Source organism: Periplaneta americana, chromosome 5, assembly GCF_040183065.1.
Source record: "Periplaneta americana isolate PAMFEO1 chromosome 5, P.americana_PAMFEO1_priV1, whole genome shotgun sequence".
Classification (NCBI taxonomy): domain Eukaryota; kingdom Metazoa; phylum Arthropoda; class Insecta; order Blattodea; family Blattidae; genus Periplaneta; species Periplaneta americana.
In genome coordinates this window covers 59,243,586-59,264,955 of record NC_091121.1, presented here as the reverse complement: position 1 = coordinate 59,264,955, position 21,370 = coordinate 59,243,586, and the positions used below count along the sequence as shown (strand labels likewise).

Here is a 21,370-nt window from a genome sequence, read left to right as displayed (position 1 = left end):
TCGAAGAAAGGATGTGAAAAATAAGCTTTTTACAGTCTAGTAATTACGATAGTGCAATTTAAAATTGTAATTAGGCCATTTTATATAAAAATTGCACCACAAGTGCTCAATACAAGAAAAGAGAGAGAGAGATAGATATTTTTCATAGCATGTTCTGGGAAAGCCATTGATTTAATTCCCAATATGTTCAGTCAACTTAAGAGATCAGTGTATTATGATAATAAAATAAATGATAGGAAGAATTTTAGTTTTGTCTTTTAAATGTGCAGAAATTTGATCCGGACAAATGTAACTTTTCGTTCTGAAATGGAATTTTAAAATGTTACATTTGTTCCGATCGAATTTCATAGAATATTAGAAGGACAACACTAACATTCTTTGATCATTTATCATCATAGTATACTGCTCTCTTAAATTGACTGAGCATGTTGGGAATTAAATCAACGGTAATGAAATGTTTTATATAAAACAATTATTATCTCGGAAAGGAAGCAAAAACGAGCAAAATTGTATTAAACTTTTTTTGTTTGAAATATCACAAAGAACCCCCTGAATTTAATGACATTATTTACGGTTCACTCTCTATAGCCTATATAGCAGTGACACCATTGATTGACACTTTAAGGCAACACATTATAAAAGAATTTGTACAATTTTATTTTTTAAAGGTAGGGCTATAATTTTTTTCCCTGTACTATATAAAATTATGCCATATTTATAAAATACTTTCAAGTTAGGAAACCATAATCATTTTTCAGCAAAAAAAAAAAATTCAATAAGGAACTAGAAAATTTCCATTGATTGACACTCAAGAACCCAGTCTTTGGCAGACATTCTTCAGTAATAGACATGGTTCACAATGTTACAAGTAAAACAGTAACAGTCCTAATTAAAAAGTTGTTTTATGCCCTTCAAATGTATTAGGGATCCCAAATTAGGTTTATGAAAGATCTCTGCAGGACGTGGAGAGAAAGTTATCTTTTTTTAAAAAAGATTAATAACAAAATTCATTTATTAACTAGGTTAACATTATTGCAAAAAGGGTCAATAGTAGCAATTCTAATTCCTAGAGATAGAACATGAATTAACACAAATTACAATATTCTAAATTAGGGCTGCTCACTGTGCAATTCATTGTGCAAAGTTGCTTCGTAGGAAGTGTACCCCTCCTCCACCACTTACTGCTGCCAGACTATTTGTCTCTCTCTGTTGCTCTGTCTCACTCTGCACTCAGTAGTTGCGCATAATACTCGCAGGATTGTAGAGGAATTTTGCATACGGCACATTTTGAATAGAAAAACTGTGCAAAGTAGCACTTCTCCTTTGGCATGTGGATGTGAGACCAGCAGCTGTCTGGTCGGTCATGGTCCTCCATGGGCTGTCGTGCCACGGATTATTATTATTAAGGTAGCACTTTTATTTATTTATCAACATTTTTGTAATCTTGAAATAATGCCAGTAATATGAGAGACAATTGTTTGACTGATGGAGATCCTTAAAATATATTTCAGGTTTGCGTCCATCATACCCGATCGTTGTCTTGGTTTCATATTCTTAAACTCAGAGAAAAACCTTTCACATACATAAGTGGCAAGCAAATTCCGTTCTGCGTAAAATATATCCCATTGCTGAGTACTGAACTGTAACTCCAAGAGTTCTAATAAATTGCATTGTTCTGGAGCATCTTTCGTGTTCAGGGAAAATGGCCTCACATAGATATCGAACACTGAGCACAGTCTAGTGATGTCCTAGAAGACAAGATTTAGGATTAGAAATATAGCCCTATAGACATGAATTATGTATTATGTAGATAATAGAATGTCGATAATAATAGTTGAAGTAGCAATAATAATAATAATAATAATAAAAGTAATAATAATGAATGTGAAATTTACCTGAAGTCTTCATGAATGGCATGTACTGCTGCCAAATACCCTTGAAACAGTGCACCATCTCGTTGCTCCTAAATATTGTAACTTTTATTTCTAACTTTAACCAACACCCATAAACAATGGATATTCCACTCAACTCAGCAACACAGTAGTCGTTATTGCACTCCACACGTGTATTATTGAGAAGAACAACAATGTACTCCTAATTTCAACTAATATTCACAAAGCACTATGTACAAAACAAAACTGTCAGTTCACAGTTCGTTCTTCTTGGCTAGTTCTTCTACCTCACTTACTCAAGTTCACGGTACGTCGAACCCCAAGCCTTCCAGATACAGTTCACTGCACTTCGAACCCAAGACTTCCGGATATACGTCGCCTTCGCCTGGATGCTGACACAGTTACGGACTCACTCAAGTTCACTGCACCTCGAACTCAGTTCCTCTGGATACGTCTCCGCTGTCCAAGACTAACTAGCTTTCTCGCAGCTGACTAATTGATTGACTTCTCCAAAGGCTGCTCGCGCTTTTATTCCTAGACCATAACATCTCGAGACTTCGATCCGCATGGCTTACAGAATCTTCGGGAGAGAACTGCTTCCAGATGTTTTCCCCTGCTCTCTCTCTTCGCTCCGCATCGGGACCGTAGCTCTTTCTCCCTTCACCCCATGCCACGCCACAGTGTCTACCAAATTCCGAGTTCCGCTTCCCCACGCCCCCCTCTCTGCCAGATGCGCGCGAAACTCCCCGACCCAACCAGATACCACCAGAACATTCCAGACAGTTGCCACAATATTGTTAAACCAGAAATGAAGTGCATTAAGGGTAAGTGACAGAATAGATTCCAGAAGAAAGATAAGAATTCTCTTTTAAGTGAAGCATCTATTTCCTTTCCCATTGCTTAGACATTGGGATGTATTAAATGTGAATAAATTACGTTTATTTACCTAAATCTGACAGGGTAGAATGCGAGCTGCAATAGCTACAACCTTACCCCCACCTGTACTCTGTTGAGGTTCTGAGTGCACTGTGCACTCCACAGTGATGCAGCTGATGGCACATGCATTGTGATACGTTTGAGCAGCCTTGCTCTAAATCTACAAGCTATTTAGGTCTACTTACTGAATATTATATACAGAGAAGGAAACATTGAAAATTAGCTCTCCACGCCTGCCAGGGTTTGATTCAAGCAAATTTTTATTGTTTTTTTTTTTTTTTTCTGAACACCTAATATATCACAATCAGGCCACACAAATACACAAGAACTACTTACTTGGCACTTTTCTCACAAATTTCATATTTGGTTCAATAACTCTTCCACCAACTATGAGTCAAGTGTAATGTTTTCTTTCACATTTCTCACCGTTAAAAGCTCCTATAACACTCACTTGCCAACTTGAAGACTGGTTCCTTCTGAGAAAATGTGATTTTCAGCTTCCATTTCTTCTGCAAGATCATGAAGAGAGATTTCACTGCTGCTGTCATGAATAGTTATCTCTGAATCCGAACTCGAAACAATACTTGGAGTTGGAGGCCTTGCTACTTTAGCACTACTTTTTTTCTTTTCTTCTCTTTGAAGTTTTCGTAGCTCCTTTTCTTTTTGCTTCTTATCCTTTTCTTTCTTTTCAAAATATTCCTGCCAAGCTTTGGATGAAAGAGCAGCAGGAAATTTGGTATGTTTTCTGGTCCTCGGCTGTTTCTTTGTGGAATTCCTGGTCAAAATAATACTCCTTTAAATGGTGCTGGCACATCCTTACCATTTTCTCGAAACGTAAGCAAAATGAGCAAAATTGTATTTAACTTTTCTGTTTGAAATATCTAAAAAATTAACCCCTTGATCCTGCGTATTTCACATTAATAAGTCATATTTTAAACAACATAGTGTTGGTAATCATTTTGTCTTGGACATCACTATGGGAACCTCAAAGTCAAAATGACATAGTGTAGTCAGTCTTTAGTTAGGTTTACTTTAGCACACGCATGTGCGCACGCATACATTTATTTATTGTGCGGTTTTTATTTATGCATTACTGCATCTTCCACACACTCAATCTTCAAGCTTCCCTCTCTTTCTGGATTTTCAGGAATATCTCTACTCTTCATTTCTTCATTTATATCATTCTGCCATGATTTTCGTGGTCGTCTTCTTTTCCTTCCAATGGGTTTTCAGTTCATCACTCTCAGGAAGTCGTCTGTCTTCCATTTGTTTTGCATGCCCATACCATATAGTTGTTTTGTCCTAATTTCCTCCACTGTAGTTTGTGTTACCGGTACTTCCATTTCTTCTTGAATTATTTAATTTCTGATTATTTCCATTTTTGATGTCCTGTTTGTTCTTCAAAAGTCCATTTCCATTGCCAATAATTTCGTTTCCTCCTCTTTTTTAGTCTGCCAAATTTCTGACCTTATAGTATAATTTTCCTAACAACTGCATTATGGATACTCTGTTTTCTTCCTTTGGTATCTTTTCTTACCTTACAGTTAGGAAGTCAACATTAGAACAACTATGTGGCAACGAAGATTCCACTGGTCTGCTGAAGGACGAATGTGAAGACATCAACTCATTATTGGTGTGAATGAAAACAAGGTGTGCCCTTTCATTCTAGCACAAGCACATTGGAATTATCAAGATTAACAGCTTGTCAAGCAATAGCTCAGGCCTGGGCACTAATAACTCAATTGAGTCACTGCAGACTAACCTTTAACTTCTCCAGCTGAGACAATGTTTCGAGTAGACAGGAAGGTAAGCATTTCTCAGTGATGGATTATATAAGACAGGCATCATAGCTTTTACGAACTTTCGGCTCTTGCTGGTTGCCTGAAATTCACCACTGATGCACAGTGTTTTACTATTTGTTTATAAGGCAGTGTAAATGAAAAGGACACGAACAGGGCTTTTTGAGTTCCCTATTACTTCCCCTTTGTGCTCAGGGCAACAATAGATATGAGTATGAACAGGGGCGAATTAAGATTTCTGATGAGGGGGGGGGGATAGAATCCTAGATAGAGAATACCATACATAAAGTTATTATAATCGTCATTCAATATGGCTCAACACTTGGTTGCACTGAATTGCTTGTCTTGCATCTTGATCATAATAATTATAGTGGCGTATACTGGTTAAAGGGTTTGGGCTACCGCTGACCCTATTATTACACAAAATATATCTAACAATTACTTTAATTTTAATTACTATGGTAAAACTAATAATACAAAATTATTACATTATGTTATATTATAAACTTTTTCTTTTGTAATTTCCTTGGGCTACCGCCAGTAGCCCCGGTAGCCCGCAAAATACGCCCCTTAATTAAGATAGCCATGAGCAGGCTTAAGATAAGATGTGTAATTCCTAAGTTATTGATTGTTGTGAGCTTGCTGGTGATGATAATACATCAATATTATTTTCTTTGCTTACTTTATAAAGTACATAAACTCGTACCAGAACAATTATATTTTGTGAGGGGGGATAGAAGTTATCCCTGGCAGAGATGTTAATATGAATTTATGAGAGGGGGGGTAACTTTTGAACAGGGGGTGGATCCCCCCATCCCTCCCGTTAATTCGCACCCTGGGTATGAAAGTTTTTTTTTTATTTTACTAATTTGCCTTTGTCTTTATGTATCAATTTTTTACTGTTGTTAATGTAAAACTTTAGTTGTTTTCCAATAATGGTTTAGTCTCGTTTTCATCATGAGTGTTGGCAACAGATGAAGCAGAAGACGATTTTACCATAGGCATAATTTGAATTGAGAGTCCGCTGCGTATGAATGGTAACTATGGTAACCACAGTCTAGTATATACAGTCGCGAAGTTCAATACATAGTAAATATGCAAACATTAGATAGTTGCTCATCACTAGGATCGCTAATATCGCCTCATTACCAGCTCAATGCTCATTACAGGATAATGCAAAATAGTACCGTCACAGTCTATTGTTTCTAGCACCCTCAAAACTCAAGCTTCGTGACTGTATATAGTAGACTGTGTGGTAACTCTCGTAAAAACAAACACGGGACCCAACAGTGTTCCAGCACAGCACCAAGCTTACAGGGAAACACGCACCGTGGGAACCGGGTTTTAATTTTGTTAAATTACTTAAATTTAGGTTATAAAATCTCTAAAAATTTTGACAAATAAGTTCCTATATATATATATATATATATATATATATATATATATATATATTGAACAAACATCGAAAATGTGAACTTCAGCTGCTGTAAAGGAAACATTCATCCAACGTATAAACACAGTCTACTATATACAGTCACGAAGCTTGAGTTTTGAGGGTGCTAGAAACAATAGACTGTGACGGTACTATTTTGCATTGTCTGTAATGAGGCGATATTAGCGATCCTAGTGGTGAGCAACTACCTAATGTTTGCATATTTACTACGTATTGAGCTTCGCGACTGTATATACTAGACTGTGATAGTGTGTACATACATTTTCGGTAATCCAGAACCTTATATTTCTGTGTAAATAATGAAAATCTTCCTGAATGCTCATTTCATTCCCTGTATTGTACCCAGGAATTGTACGCCTGCTGTAGCGTACAAATTGTATTCAATCAAGGGAATAAACGTTCATTATGTTGGCAATATTGACAAACAACGAAATTGATGCAAGTTCAGAGACTTTCGTCGCGTGTAATGGGGATTTTGGCAGATATACACAAAACATATGATTATGATCTGTGTTACTTGTGTTTGACGTACAGTGGGTGCACTGCGGTGTGCAGTCGCTATATAGGCAGCCACGGGAGGCAATAGAGGGAAAGGATGATTTGAATATGTTTGAATGAAGAATGTTGCTTTGTATAATGTCGCTGACTGTAAAATAAAAGCATCCAGAAATATGTAGCAGATAGAATCTGAGGGCAGTACGTGGTTAACACTATCAGGGAACACAAGAATTGACAACTAAAAATTTTGAGGTTACATTTTAGGTTAGCACATTAATAAAATGGGATGGTTGATCACTTCAGCTACGAAGGAAAAAATTTAACGTCTTTCTTCTTTCAGATACTGTCTATACTAGTTATGGCAGAAGAGTTGTCTGGCGTGACAGTTGTCATCATCATAGCCTGTGGAGTGCTTACTTTTATCCTGTTCTTCCTTTTTGCCAAGAGACAGATAATGAGATTTGCCTTGCGATCCAGGCGTGGTCCACATGTACCAATTGGACATGGTGCAAAGAAAGTAAGTGCGGTGCAGCGACCAGAAATGCACGCACAAATATACATACATAGGTCCACATTCACAGTCAATCTTGAATATTTTGGAATAAATTTAACTCTATATATTCGTAAGTGAGATTTTAAATGAGTACTTATAGAGTTACATATGTCCGGATTTCGCAAGGCATGACCTGCAATTATTTAAGGCTTTCGATTGGTGTAGGGCTCTTGAGTCTACCTTTGAAGGAATGGTTCCAAAAAAATGTAAAACGTTATATACATATTGACCCTTGCCCATATAATAAGCCACAGTTCAATCCAGTGAGAGCATTAGCCTATTCCTGAGTTTGAGTCTTGTAAAATTATAAGTAATTAGGACGTAAGTATATATGTTTTGACATATTTGAACAACTTCATACCCATACTAATTATAAATTTAGAAGGCTCGAACTCAAGAAATAATGCTTTCAAACTATGGCTTGTTATTATATTGGCAAAGGTCATTATGTATGTAAATCTTGTGTATCTGATTTTTTTACAGTCATTGAAGAGGGAGATTGATCGAAGGATTGATGTCATTCCACGGATTGTGTATGAGCCACAACTAATAAATAACAATGATTCTCGCTACATTTTGCAACCAGGATCTGAGCTGCCACCACACTATTTCCGCCTGAAAGCAGTTGATGATGTCAAATTGCTAGGTACTGTGTTAAAGTGCTTTTTCCCTTAATATACAGTGCACTACATTCTTTCTTATTTTAAATTTATGTTTTGACAATAGAGATATTTGAAATATGTATCAAACAGATGTAGGAAAAAAATCTGCGGCCTTCGAAGGCTTGGTGCATCCCTCTTTTTCGGCTATTTCAGTCAGAGATCTCAGCAATCTTATGGGGTTTGTCCTATAGTGATACCTGTCCACAGAGTAAGGAAAGTTGGTCAGGCAAGGAACAGTTCTAGAATTTTGTGAGTCAGGGTTCATTTATGTGCTAACCTAATGGACTTCTGCTTCTCTTCCAAAGGAAAGAAGCTATGCCAAGGACTTTAATTGCTCTATAAAAATCTATCGCCTTCAGCTGGTTTGAATTCTCCAATGACAAGTATGGTGATCACTACAGCAATGAGCACAGTTGGTTTGTGTTTCCTTGCAGAGCGGGAGATCACAAAGCAGGACAGCTGCCTGCAGCGCCACCCTACTGAGAACCTACGGGCATACCTGCTTACAACATTGGCAGCTCCACTGAATGGTCTGGGACAGAAATTGGTACACCAGTTCTGTGACTTATATGAGCATGCACGCCATGACCCCAGCGAGTTTGGTGATGACGAGTACCAGGTGTACTCTAAGCTGCTGCTCAAGCTGCTGGATGCGTAAGTGCTGCTAAACCAGGTCCATGTGCCTAAACATTACTGTCTCTGTTAGGATTTAATCCATTATTTGTTCTGCAACCAAGTTCAAAAAAGAAATATATAATAGTACAGTAGAAGCTCTATTCAATTATGTTGTTAAGGGACATACTTCACCCCCGCATTGTAGCTTACCACAGTATATCAGAATGTGACTAGTGTGACAAAGCCTGTAACCTAATGCATTATTACAATAACAACAACAACAAAGGACATTATGGAACATGTCGATCTCACAAAACGTTTCCACTCAGTTCTGTCTTTTGCTAGTTCCTCCCAGTTAGTAATTCCCATTTACATGCATTCCCTCTGAATTTCATCTTTCTATCTACTTCGAGGTCTTCCCAGTAGCCTTGTGTTGTTAAAGGTGTTCATATATATTCATTTTGCACTGCTCGAGTCATCCATACGTATAACATGTCCTGCCCAATTTAATCTTTGTTTTAAAAAAACCATTAATTTGTGTTTTTTTCCTTTTTAGTTAATCTCCACATTTCCGATCCATATAATAAAGATACAGGTTAGATTAGTGTTTTGCACAAAATTATTTTTAAATTTCTGGTTAAAAAACGGGAAGATAATAATTTGTGAAGAGCATAAAAAGTTTTGTTTGCATTATGTAGTCTGTTAAGTACTTCATATTTTCTGTCATTGTCTATCAAAACACCAAGATATTTGAACTGTTTAACTGTTTCAAAAATACTTTTTTTTAAGGCTATTGGGGATCTTTTTTGTTTTAATGATTATCATATATTTTATTCATAATGGAATTTCACAGCTTGACTCTGATAACCAGTCCTGAGAGTGGTACTCCTCCACTTTGTTTTATTAAAAGCCACCTTATGAACATTGTCTCATCTAGTTCGCTTTCTTTACTTAATTTTAGTCTTTTTTTTTTCTTTGTAACCCCACTCAAACGTCAATGGTGTTCACAAGTATTCTAAGTTTATGTTCTTCTTCCATCCATCTGATTGTTCCCTCTGGGTGGGATGCCATGCACTCTTGCAATAAACTTGCTTTGTTTCCCTGTTCTTTATACAATCGATAATTTTGAGTATATCACTCACTATGCTTTGCATTTCTGCGACATCACTCCACGTTTATTAAACTCAACACTCAGGATGTGTGATACAGACTAAAAAAGACTTATAACTTCAACAGCTTTTCAAGATTTCTGAAAAGTGAAGGCCATCTCTCAGACAATTGTACTGAAGACCTGATAAGGTATGGTTTATATCACATTAGTTTTGCAAAATCCCTTGGAATGCACTTTTACCCCGAACCAAGTCATTGTGTCCTGAGGACTGTGGCATATCTGACTACAGAATGACAAATTATATTGAAGAAACACTGTATGCAGTCCACTGTATTTCACTGAATTTTTAAAAGTAAAAATATTGCACTAAAATTAATATTTTTATTGAGGGACATACTTGCCCCTGCGTTAAATACGAATTAGCGTTATATTAGACCATGTTAAATGGGGCTTTTCGACAAGATTAATAATCAGTCAATATAATGATGATGATGGTGGTGGTGAATGTTCTATATTCCTTTACAAAGAGAAATATCGTACATTTGTGGACAACTGAGATATATTTCATTTATTCAGAATATGTACTTACTCGATCTTTCTGGAAATAGAAGCCCTCCCATTATATGTCCAAAAAGAAAATGTCGTAATGCTCTTTGACTTCTTCATAATTTATGCTGAGCTGGCACTGTTGAATTCAATTTCTGAGGAGAGGTACTTAAGTTAGAATCTGATGATAGAATAATGAGTGATGAGATGAAGTTCGATATGAAAAACAATTGGCCTTTCATAGGTTTGTAACTTGCTGTAAATGACAAGTACGATCCACCTTTATTTCCCATGCTAAAGATTTTCATCTTCTTAAAATTCCATCATCCTCAGTTCGATTTGAATCTGTAAAACTCAGATCTGGCACACGTCCACTGAAAACAACTAGAAAATTTGTGTAAAACTTTGAAGAATATAGTTGACTTATTGTTTAGATACATGTAAATCAAAGTTAAGCACTTCAGCTTGAAGTTGTATTTTAAATGTTAATGGATAATATTTAAATATGAGCAGCCACACGCTAGAGTGCTAAATTTATAATCCTGTGAGCCTGAGTTTGATTCCCAGCGTACTGATTTATAACTTGTGTTGGACAAGGCTGTGATACAGGTAACACAAGGGTTTGTTCTGGAAGGTCCGGTCTTCATGTGACATCCTAGGAATTCTTCCTTATCTCATTGTGGGTGTAGCTTAAACCAGCCTCCTATGGCACATCCTGGGAAACAACTCTGTCGGTAAATTGGTCTATACTCTATATAACTGACTTTATATGGGTGAATGACGAACAGTCAAGTACCTGACACTAGTTAAAAGAAAATTTAAATATGATATCCACAGTTCATTAATTACAAGTTTTAACATACTACAGAGCAGTGTTTTGTTTATTCAGACTAATTTGCATATTAAGTTTCGTATAATTTTTGAAAATAAGTGAATTTTCTTAGAAGTAATAGTACTATAAAACTGTGTTTTTATTTTAGAGTCAATTTAATTAACTGAATTCTAAAATTAGCAGTTGATGTAAAATTTCTACAGTCATCCAAAATGTTTATTTTTTTAACATTCTATATATTTTTCTTTCAAACAATCCCTGCTTACTTTTACAGCCTTCTAGTCATGAGTTTCTGTCTGTCCTAGCAGTCACAGACATTTAATCCGTGGTATGTCAGTACTAAAATTGTTACAAGTGTGAGAAAATGTTATTTTGTATAAATATCTAGCGTGTTTTTCAAGCATATGCTAAGTATTCAAACGTTTATTTTATAATGCAAATCCCAGCTTAACAGGACCAATGTTGTTACAGGGCAAAGCTGCTCAAGTCATACCCAAATAGCCGCAAGTCAAGCCCCAGCCGCACACCTCTCAAGCGGGGGCAGGACAAGTACCGCAACCTGTTGCGTCCTGATGAGGTCCTGTGCGTCAGTGATAAGGATGCACGCCCCACCTCACTGCCTGTGTCCGTCGATGAGAGTAATGAGACGTCTGTCTGACGCGCACCACAGTTTTGTATATAATGGGAAGAGTTAGGCTCAAATGCCTATGTCATTATAGAAGGCCAGGAAACAGCGAGGATTCCATGAAACTTGGTTGTGTATGTTTACAAAAATTCTTGTTAGGACTGTCTTCCAATTTGGCTGTTACCATGTTGCCATATATACTACCAATAAATAGCTGTTGTAACATGATTCATAGCAATTGCAGTCATTTTGGAAGGACATACTGTCTTCCTTTTTTAATAAACTTAATGTAATAAAGATAAATGTAGAACTCAAACATGTACTTTGGCCATATCGGTACCATAGTATCAAAGACAGGGTCCATGAAAAACAGCAGTTCTTTGAACAAGCAAAAAATAGGGTACGAATGAACTATTCCAGTGTTTGTACACAGACTGACCAAAACACCAAACTACGTGGGAACTCCAAAAGTAATGCACCAATGTTTTTTTTTTCTTTCTATTCTATAATTTTGTTTGAAATATTTGAAGATTCATATTTGAGGAACAAACCTCAATTTTTCCTGTCTTTCAACAGCCTTATGGCACTCTGGATCCTGCAATTTTGAAATACATTTCAATATTTCGCAACTGCTACGAAGTGATCATCCTTCGATCTTGTTCTGCAAGTTTAAAATAAACATCTTCTTTCTATGTTCCATCATATAAATTTTTCAAGGAAAAGAAACTTAAATTTGCTTATTTGGTAAGATACATTATGGCCACAATTTTCTGTAACTCAGAAAACTTTTGCTTGTGGATATCATGGAAATAGGAGTCACCATACATTATGAGGTTTATATGGGAATGTAGAAGAAACTTCATTTTCGACTGTGTCATATTCAATCAGTTCTCAACATGACAATAGCCGACTGCATGCCAGTCTGCAACCTGTGTGTAAGGCCGCAGAATTGAGGTGGGAGAGTGCTGTCACATTCATTTTACAGTCAGCGTATGACCTGTCTGATAAAATGAAAGATTGCTATTATGGAACAAAATTTGATCATGACGACTTCTTAGCTGTGACAAAGTGATTTAAATAGGACACATTTCTAGTTCTGTTATGCAGGCATACATACCATTGTTCCGAAGTGACATATGGCTGTTGAGAGAGATGGGGGATTTTGTACAAAAAATATTCTGTTTCTACAATTTCATTAACAGTAAATCTGTATGGTAAACGATGTTTTAAAGAAATGTTCTGCAATAATTTTATGTCGCCTTTGCTGAGGTGTGTCTTTCCAGACCTTCTATAAAAACATAGGCAATAGTAGGTTTTTACGTCATTAGAATATTGTGACGTGCATTTTGAAAGGAAGTCTATTGTTGAAGAAGAGTTTCACATTGTGCTTATTCAGGTTATATAATCATTTTCGTAAGCAAAGGATTACAATTATTGAGACTTGAACTTGCAAGAGATGAATCGCATCCACACAGACAATATCTTGAAGTACTTGTCATGTCGTAGAGCCATTAAGCTGCGACGAAATGCATCTGCATACAGTGGCGACACAGCAGGAAGGCTCTGCATGTGGTACAGCCACTCCATCACCTGCAATTATCCCAATGTGGGGACCATCTAGTTTCGTTTTTATATCAGTTGTAAAACATTCTGTGTAATAAAAACTTGTCTCACCTGAGATGCAACAGCTCTCCAAGGCTCCCTAATGAGGAGGCGGACTAGTGCCTGTGGGAACAGCTGTAATCTGTTCTCTCGGGATGCAGTGATGCTTTCCAAGCTTGGTGCGAAACAGTCCTGTCCAGATACCACCACGACTGTCAACACGAATATGTCATACAGGAACATCAAGGCCTGCACAACAAGCAAAGAGGTTTCCTTAATCACAGTACCATTCACTGCCACAGAGCCTTTCCAAATTATACCCACATAGGTATCTTGTTACAGATGTTTTGTAAAAGAAATTAGGATTTTATTTCTGAATATGCTATTATTCGTTAAAGCAAACCATGATTTTATAAAGTATTTTATTAATTATTATTTTTACTATTCCAGCATGACTTTAAAAATAGTCTTACAGATTACTTTTATCTTTGAAGACTACAATGGCTTGTCATTAGACATATAATCTTCTATATAGTCTGCTTAAAGAGTGACCATTGATGAACTCAGTGAGAGTCGTAGATATCATGAAAACCCAGTCTCAAACAGGTTAGCTTCTTTGTAATTTTTATGCCTGGCTGACTCGTTTTCTGTTTTCTTCTTATGCAGAGTTTTGTTTGGTTTGGATTCAAAGAAGTAGCAATGGCAATTTGTTTTATGCAACAATATATTTTTATCTAACACCTGTATGTTATGAAAAGTGCAAAGAATATTTAAAACGAAGTTTCCAGGAGTGCGTAGCCAAGTGCAGGTACAGTTTAGCAACTGTGAGTAGTCTATTTAGAAAATTATTAATTTGTACTTTTTCCATTGCTGGTGAACAGAACAATGGAGATTAATCTTCCACTGCTGATACACATTTTTACTTACAGTATACTGCGTTACCCGACTTCATATATCTATTGTTTTATTTTTCTTTTATGTTCCATTTATTCACTCTTGGAGCTCCTATGCAATTCGTGATCCTTTGCCTACATTTACCTCACACTCTGCTGGCAATCATGGGTCAGTCGATTCAAAGAATCAACCTTCGAAATGCCGCGAAATCTTATTCATCACCAGCAATGGAAAAAGTTCAAACTACTCATTTTCTGTATAGGGTCAATATTAGATCAAAGTGAGAATAAATCTCGACATATCTTTCTGGGGTAGGTACGGGAGTTAAGATAGATGATACAGTAGTGTCATTGAAATGTTCACCAAGAAAGTCCCTTAGACATCTACTGGAGGAAACAGGTATTAGCAAATCACCACTAAAACTTGCAGAAGTTTAAATTGCATAAAATATAAACTGTATTCCTTGTATGTTCATGACCCTCTTATGAGAGTACAGTATTGTGAATGGTTTTCAAGAAAAATTTATGATAGTGAACTAGATTAGATTCTCAGCCAGGAATATATTCAGATGAGACATGATTCACACTGTTCGGATATGTTAATTCTCAGGGGAAAAAAAAAGTCTTTCTATCTCTCTCTCTCTCTCGAAATTCTATTTAACACAAAGATTGCTATATGGTGCTTTAAACCCAAATTGCATAATTGGGCCAATTCTTTTAATGTTATGAATAAATGCAACAAATCGTGAATTCTTTTGTGCAAGTGTTAAGTGAAGATGCAAAGCAGTATATGCATTTTTTTTTTCAAACTAAGGTTGGGGTCGGCAACTGTACATAGAGGAAATCGATTATTCAGTTAAGTGCAAGAAGTCTTTAATGACAGATTAATTATTAGTGAAGGAGTGTGGGCACTATGTTCGACAGATTAAAACCATAATTTCTACGGTTGAGATAAATTAATATACAACTCAATTTTCGCACTTCAAAAGACCTTAAAAAAAACCATTCGCGGGAAAATTCAATATATACCACAAAAAATCTTTTCCAGATGTACGAGGCACACATCAAGAAGAGGGACATTTAGAGCATCATTTATGAAAAGGTGAGAATCAAAATTTATGTGATATATTACAGTGCATGCAAAACCTACTCCTTCGTTAGACCACATTCTTCGTAGTTGGCACCATATTTATGTTCTTTCCGTTTAATAAAGAGTGTGGTCGACCTGTCAGATGATGGGCCTGCAATCAGGTACTTTGTTTCTCTCATGGCTGTGCTCCAGAACTTCCTAAGATATTTTTTCAGTATTCTGAATCCAATATTTGTGAGAACTCATGTTCTGCGCCATAGCATTGTCTAAGGCATCATGCCTAGGACTGGTTTGAGTCTTCAGGGAGGAAGAAATGTTCTCATGAAATTTCATTCAGTGTATGGAACTGGTGCCCACCCAGCATCATGATGAATTTAGGGAACTAGGATAGGTAGCGAAATCTGGTTATGGAAACCATCATCATGGGGGGATCATCGTGCCAACGACATATCTCCATTCTGGTTGGATGATCGTTCACCTCTGCTGAGGCATGTGAGGAGGTGAAAGGTAGAACCGAAAAAACTAAGGTTCCCTTCGAAATAATTTTTTCTTACTTGATTATTTACTGAAGCTGTATCAACTATTAGATTGTTTAACATTGATGAGATTGGTGATAGCAAGATGATATTTGAAGAGATGAGACCGAGGATTTGCCATAGATTACCTGACATTCGCCTTACAGTTGGGGAAAACCTCGGGAAACTCCAACCAGGTAATCAGCCCAAGTGGGGATCGAACCCGCACCTGAGCGCAACTCCGGATCAGCAGGTAAGCGCCTTAGCCGACTGAGCTATGCCAGTGGCTCAAAATAATTTTGTGCCTGCTTAGGTGTAGTTACAGTTTTCCTGTGTGCATACGCTGTTCATGACTTATTGCATACTGAAAGTATGAGCATATTATTTATGGGCGTATGGTAGTTGCTTGTCTACAATCTTAGTTTAATTGCGAAGCAACTTAAAGTATGGTCCTGAGTAGGACCGAAACATTTTGTTTCTATCGAAATTTACAGTCACGTGATAGATGTGTACACATATGGTGAAATATCAGAAGTGTGCAACAAGAAAATGATAGGCAAGTTTTCCAGAGGAAGGGCAGGCATTAGTGATGAGCACTGCAGTGACAGACCAGCTACTGTAACATTGGTATGAACACAGCAAGGACTGAAGAAATCATTCTGGCTGACAGACAACGAACGATAAGAGACAATGCCACTAGATTAGGCATTTTATTCGTAACCAGCTATCACATTATTCTTTACAGAAAAATGTGTGCATGGTGGATGCATAAATGTTTGACCACTGGATACAAATCAGGCTTTTTTTAAGTTCTCTAATACATTTTGAACAGTTGAATTAAGGAAACAATGTACCATTATATGCCTGAAACCAAAAGGTTATCCATGGAATGGAAACATCCAACATTGACAAAAACAAAGATGTTCAAGTAGTTCTCGTGACCCGTTGAGTTCTGGTCACTGTTTTGGAATGCACATGGAGTTATTTCTCCTCAAATTCATGGAGTGTGGCATTGTAATAGTTACTATGCAACATTACGATTAAAGAAGACAATTTGAAGCAAAATGACTGGTCTTCTCTTCAGAGGTGCGAATTTTCTTCAGAATAACACCAAACTACATACTGCACATCAAAGACAAGAACTTTTTATCCTATTTTAGAGCCATCAGTATACTATAAATATGAGACTTTCTGATGAAAAATGGCCGGAATCATCAACTGTTACGATTATTTTACTGGAATATAAACTGACACAATAATCCTGACAATTACAATAAATCACAAAATGAATTAACGTATAATTAATACGTTTATTGTAAGTAATATTAGTTTTCTTATTTTATTAAATTTGCAATAATTATAAATACGACAAGACTGATAAGTATATAATGAATTAATGAACAACCTGCTTACTTCAAAAGATGACAAACATTTCTTTATCACCTTGTGCCTTAGTGAAATAAACCCAGTTAAATTCCCATATTGTTCTCACCTGCTGATTATCTGTGTCTCCTGGTCTGTTAAGTACATTCTCAATCTGGCCCAATAGTTCCATTGTCCAGCGGCAGTTGGAGTCGTGCTTGCGCACACAACTCAGTACCTCGACAATAATGTACAGCACGCTGGTGTGCTCCCTGCAAGCAACTGAGAAACTCAGTCATTCTGATCAACCTGCGAACTTGCAATACTGTTGTTTTATTCTCACTCACCCTGTCAGGTTTAGAGTTGCGTCAATACACTCATTAAGCCATACCAAGGGTATTTCTGTGTCAGCCTTGCGAGCCAGTGCACTACGGATGCCAAGTGCTTGCCGTAGCTTATCAGGTGTCACCTCCCACCACACTGAGGGGGAGCTCATCCGTTCCAGGTACTTTGACGAAAGCTCAGTAACACAGTCAGCATATGCATCAAACATCTGTGATATAATAGCGTCAAAACAGTTCATTAAATCATTGTGAAGTCAATTTTAGTAGGTTATGTTACGACGCTTTATCAACATCTTAGGTTATTTAGCATCTAAATGAGATGAAGGTGATAATGCCTGTGAAATGAGTCTGGGGTCCAACACTGATAGTTACCCAGAATTTGCTCGAAATGGGTTGAGGAAAAACCCCGGAAAAAACCTCAACCAGGTAACTTGTCCTGACCGGGAATTGAACCCGGGGTACCTGGTTTTGTGGCCAGATGCGCTAATCGTCCACAGGTGTGGACTGTACAGTTCTTTCTTCTGTTGTATGGTATATCTGTTCCTAAAAATCACTGCATTACGGATCTTGCTGCAATTAATATAAAAAGCCTTACAGAAGAAATATGGTAAGAAAACAACACTCAAAACCTGAATAATCCCAGAAGTAATAACTCAGTAAAAATGCTACTAAGCAACAAAAACACGGCATTCCATCTAAATTAGATTAGTATGAAGGAAACTGTTAATGAAGTTAAAATTCAAAATGAGTTAACTGACACTTTTACATATTATTGGTAAAAGGTTAAAGCATGGTGATGGACCAGCTCCACTCCTATTTATTCTGGCATTAAAATTCACCATAAGACAAACTGATAAAGAGCGAAAAATACAATAGAATACAGTCAGTTACAAATCGTTGTATTTGCTAATAACCCAGTAATAATTTCTAGATCGGTAGCATCCACTACCAGTATTCAGCCACATGGTCATATGAGACTAGTGGTATGGAATGAGCACTGATTCAAATTCTAACGAGGGAAGACATTTTCTCATGACATTTCGACCAGTGTATGGGACTGTATGCCCATCCAGTATTGTGATGAATTTGGGAAGCTACAATGAGTAGCAAAAGCCAGCTATAACAGCTGGCAGAATCGTGGTGCTAACCACACGTTACTCTCGTACTGGTTGGATGATCGATATAAGGCCAGCAATCAGCTGGTCAGCTTTAGTCCTCCATGGGCTGTCGCATCACAGATAAAGATTATGCTGGAAGAATGCTACGTATCTTTTTTAATTTGAATGTATCTCAATTCTTTATCTTACAGCACAAGAAAGTGAAGGATTCAAAATGATCCTGTGAGTGGAGTGTTTATTTCTAATCAGGGTATCCACTTCAATTTCATAAAATCTCAGCCTTCCCCTGACCAAAATTTTAGGTTTCCCTTAACAATCAGTGACCTGAATGAAGAATGTTAGGCTTTCTACTCTGGATGATTGTTTTTTCCAGAAAAAAGAAAGCAAGGAAACCCAGTCTCATAACTGTTCTAGCTCTCTACATTCTCTAGCTTTCATTTTTATTTTTTAATTTGTTTTTATATTTATTTTACAAACGTCATGCAAATTACAAAAATAAATAAAAACCAACACAGCCACAGGAAAAGTTGTATGGCTGCCAAGAATAACACTAACTTTTTTTCAGAAAAGTGTTAAAACATGATGAAAACAAGTGATAGTATGTCACCCCAAAAGTTTTGACTCCGATTTTAGGTGTAGTCATTACTGAAGAGATTAGAAATAAGATAACTGGAAAATATACACTGCTTAGCTATAATGGTATTGTTTTTCAAACTTTAGCAATGAAAACCTGAAACAAATTTTAAAATATTGCATAAATAAAGCAGAAGCACAAGTGCATTCATCCAATCAAAGTGACCATATGAATTCAATTCACTTGCATTGCACACCTGAAAAAAAGAAATGCTACTACAACCTGGGTTAGATTAGTACCAGAAACGTCTTTCTGTACAGATATATAAAAAAAGTGTTATCTGCAAAGATGGGAGCCTTAACCTCCTATTACCCTGTGAACCTCCACGGCCTATAAATATGGATAATTTTATAAGTCGAACTGACCTTATCACCTGTCCTCTTTTTGGCTTAAAACAATATGGTCACTCTACTGCTAGTACAGTATCTACTAACATTGGAATGAAGTGGAATTTAACTGAGGGGGGCACGGATGGCCCAGCATTGCGACCTGTTGAGATCTATTGCACTAACCCTCGATATGGAATGAGTTGCATGCCACAGATCCCCTACGCGCACTGACCTAACCACATGACTCCCTTAACGACCGGTCCCTACAGCCGACAGAAATCCATATACCATTCCTGCTTCAGCAACTTCCCCCAAGGCCCCCCTGTCGGTCCGAGGCAAAACTCCTCCCCCGAGTAGGTTCACCTCGGGTGCTCATTGGAGAAGCCATCCAACGTTGCTTAACTACATTCCACGGAGGCTGGTCGAGAGAGCCAGTAGCTTTGGGAGGCTGCTTGTAGAGTGATCTGAAAAACAAAAAACGGGATGATGCGGAAAGGATGATGGGGGGAGGAAAGAAAGTCGCGAAGATGAGTGGGATTCCAATCGCCTGATAAAGTTACCTGATATTCATCCATAGGAGTGAGGGAAAAACCTCGAAAAAACCTCACCCAACACATTCTCTGCACCCCCTTTTTGCTTCTCACGCTTTGAAAATCTAGTAGAATATGGTTCAGCTTGCCATACTGACCTTATGCTCTGCAGGAAACCTGTCCAACAATCCTTCCATTAGGATTGACAGCATTGTGCGGTTGGCATCGTGAATATCGTCACACTTCAATGTTGCTTTCACTCGAAAGAACAGCTCTGTCAGCAAGGCTCCACCTGTAAAACAGCCCAACAATGCTCTACTGTGCACAGTGATATTAACTTAGACTGCAATGATACCCACCTTCCTCATTTTCCGATGTTTCAATAGCCAGATTAAATGATGCTTCTAAGAACGGCTTCAGACTATTTGGAGGGATTCCTCTGCACAGATCAGACAAGTTCTCAAACAGATGCTTCGCTGTCTCCAGCTGAAATATTGCATTCACAATGTAAATAATACAAGTTTGTGGCTATATTAGAAATGAGACCAATCACAATAATGTAATGTAATTATAGGCTTCTATGATTAACGTACATAAAGATTAATTTTTGGTCCTACAGAATTTAACCATTATAACCACTTTACAATTAAGTTTATTGCATGGACATAAAGAAAAAACCAATGAGCTCATAAAAGAGTACTAAAAAGTGTCAGCTGGTTGGTTACTAACACATCCAGAGTTGGTTGGTGAAAACATTCCTGAATTCAGCTAGTCAGCTGAAGAACTCCATTTGAAAATACGCCATCTGTGAGGAAGAATTCATGAGAATGATGAATGAGTGAAAATGAATTCTGTCATGGAGGGAAAAATGAACAATATATTTTACCTGAGTGTAGGAGTGCCAGAAGGCATATTCACTAGGCTAATATGCACTCAAAGTTAATCCATGCCGATCCTTCTGTCCTTCCTCTCCCTATTCGACAAAAATATTGAAAGTGTGACTGAATTATGTCACAACTTTTCTTATAATTATGCATAAATTGACAATGTCCATATTTTTAAGCTGTTAGATCTTGATTACATTTTATCTTTCTTTATTTTTTTTCACGTCTTATTAAGTATAATGAAAATTTAATTAATGTCAATATTTAAAATTGGAAACATTTGCTTGGACAGTAATATTCTACGTCCATAGCAATTCCTATGTCTGAGAGTTGGCCACTTTGATTAAGTCCTATTCCCCAAAACTAAAATCCCCGAATCCCTCTTTTTTAGAGACTGGCTTCTTTGCATGCTGTAAATATATCTAACACATCCCTCCAAGGCTCTACTTCCCTTTTGAAAGAAGCCATGCTCTTAAAAATACATCATCATCAGTTGAGTTTCAACCTGAAACCTCAGACAACATAGCAGAATATTTATTATACCTTT

At 37.1% G+C, this 21,370-nt stretch overlaps 2 protein-coding genes across 7 annotated transcripts in view; one reads left to right on the top strand and one right to left on the bottom strand.

The window, feature by feature from the left end:
- Positions 1-6,517: 6,517 nt before the first annotated feature.
- Positions 6,518-13,200, top strand: LOC138699687 (protein C1orf43 homolog). 3 transcript variants are annotated; one of them, XM_069825751.1, is made up of 5 exons: positions 6,518-6,776; positions 6,919-7,095; positions 7,615-7,777; positions 8,228-8,447; positions 11,369-13,200. In XM_069825751.1, exons 2-5 carry the CDS (start codon positions 6,937-6,939, stop codon positions 11,553-11,555), a joined length of 729 nt encoding a protein of 242 aa, XP_069681852.1. In that variant the 5' UTR covers positions 6,518-6,776; positions 6,919-6,936; the 3' UTR covers positions 11,556-13,200. The 3 variants fall into 3 exon arrangements, with proteins under 3 accessions (XP_069681852.1, XP_069681851.1, XP_069681850.1); XM_069825750.1 differs by having other exon boundaries at positions 6,518-6,830; XM_069825749.1 differs by having other exon boundaries at positions 6,519-6,842.
- LOC138699686 (focadhesin) overlaps positions 12,905-21,370 on the bottom strand; it is a 26,175-nt gene continuing 17,709 nt past the window's right edge. For all 4 annotated transcript variants that reach the window (XM_069825746.1, XM_069825745.1, XM_069825744.1 and 1 more), the window contains exons 12-17: positions 20,299-20,425; positions 20,098-20,231; positions 17,332-17,537; positions 17,115-17,256; positions 13,197-13,373; positions 12,905-13,112 (exon numbers count right to left, since the gene is read on the bottom strand). In XM_069825746.1, coding sequence (XP_069681847.1) covers positions 12,954-13,112; positions 13,197-13,373; positions 17,115-17,256; positions 17,332-17,537; positions 20,098-20,231; positions 20,299-20,425 — 945 coding nt within the window. In that variant the 3' untranslated portion in view covers positions 12,905-12,953. The remainder of the gene's footprint in view (positions 13,113-13,196; positions 13,374-17,114; positions 17,257-17,331; positions 17,538-20,097; positions 20,232-20,298; positions 20,426-21,370) is intronic.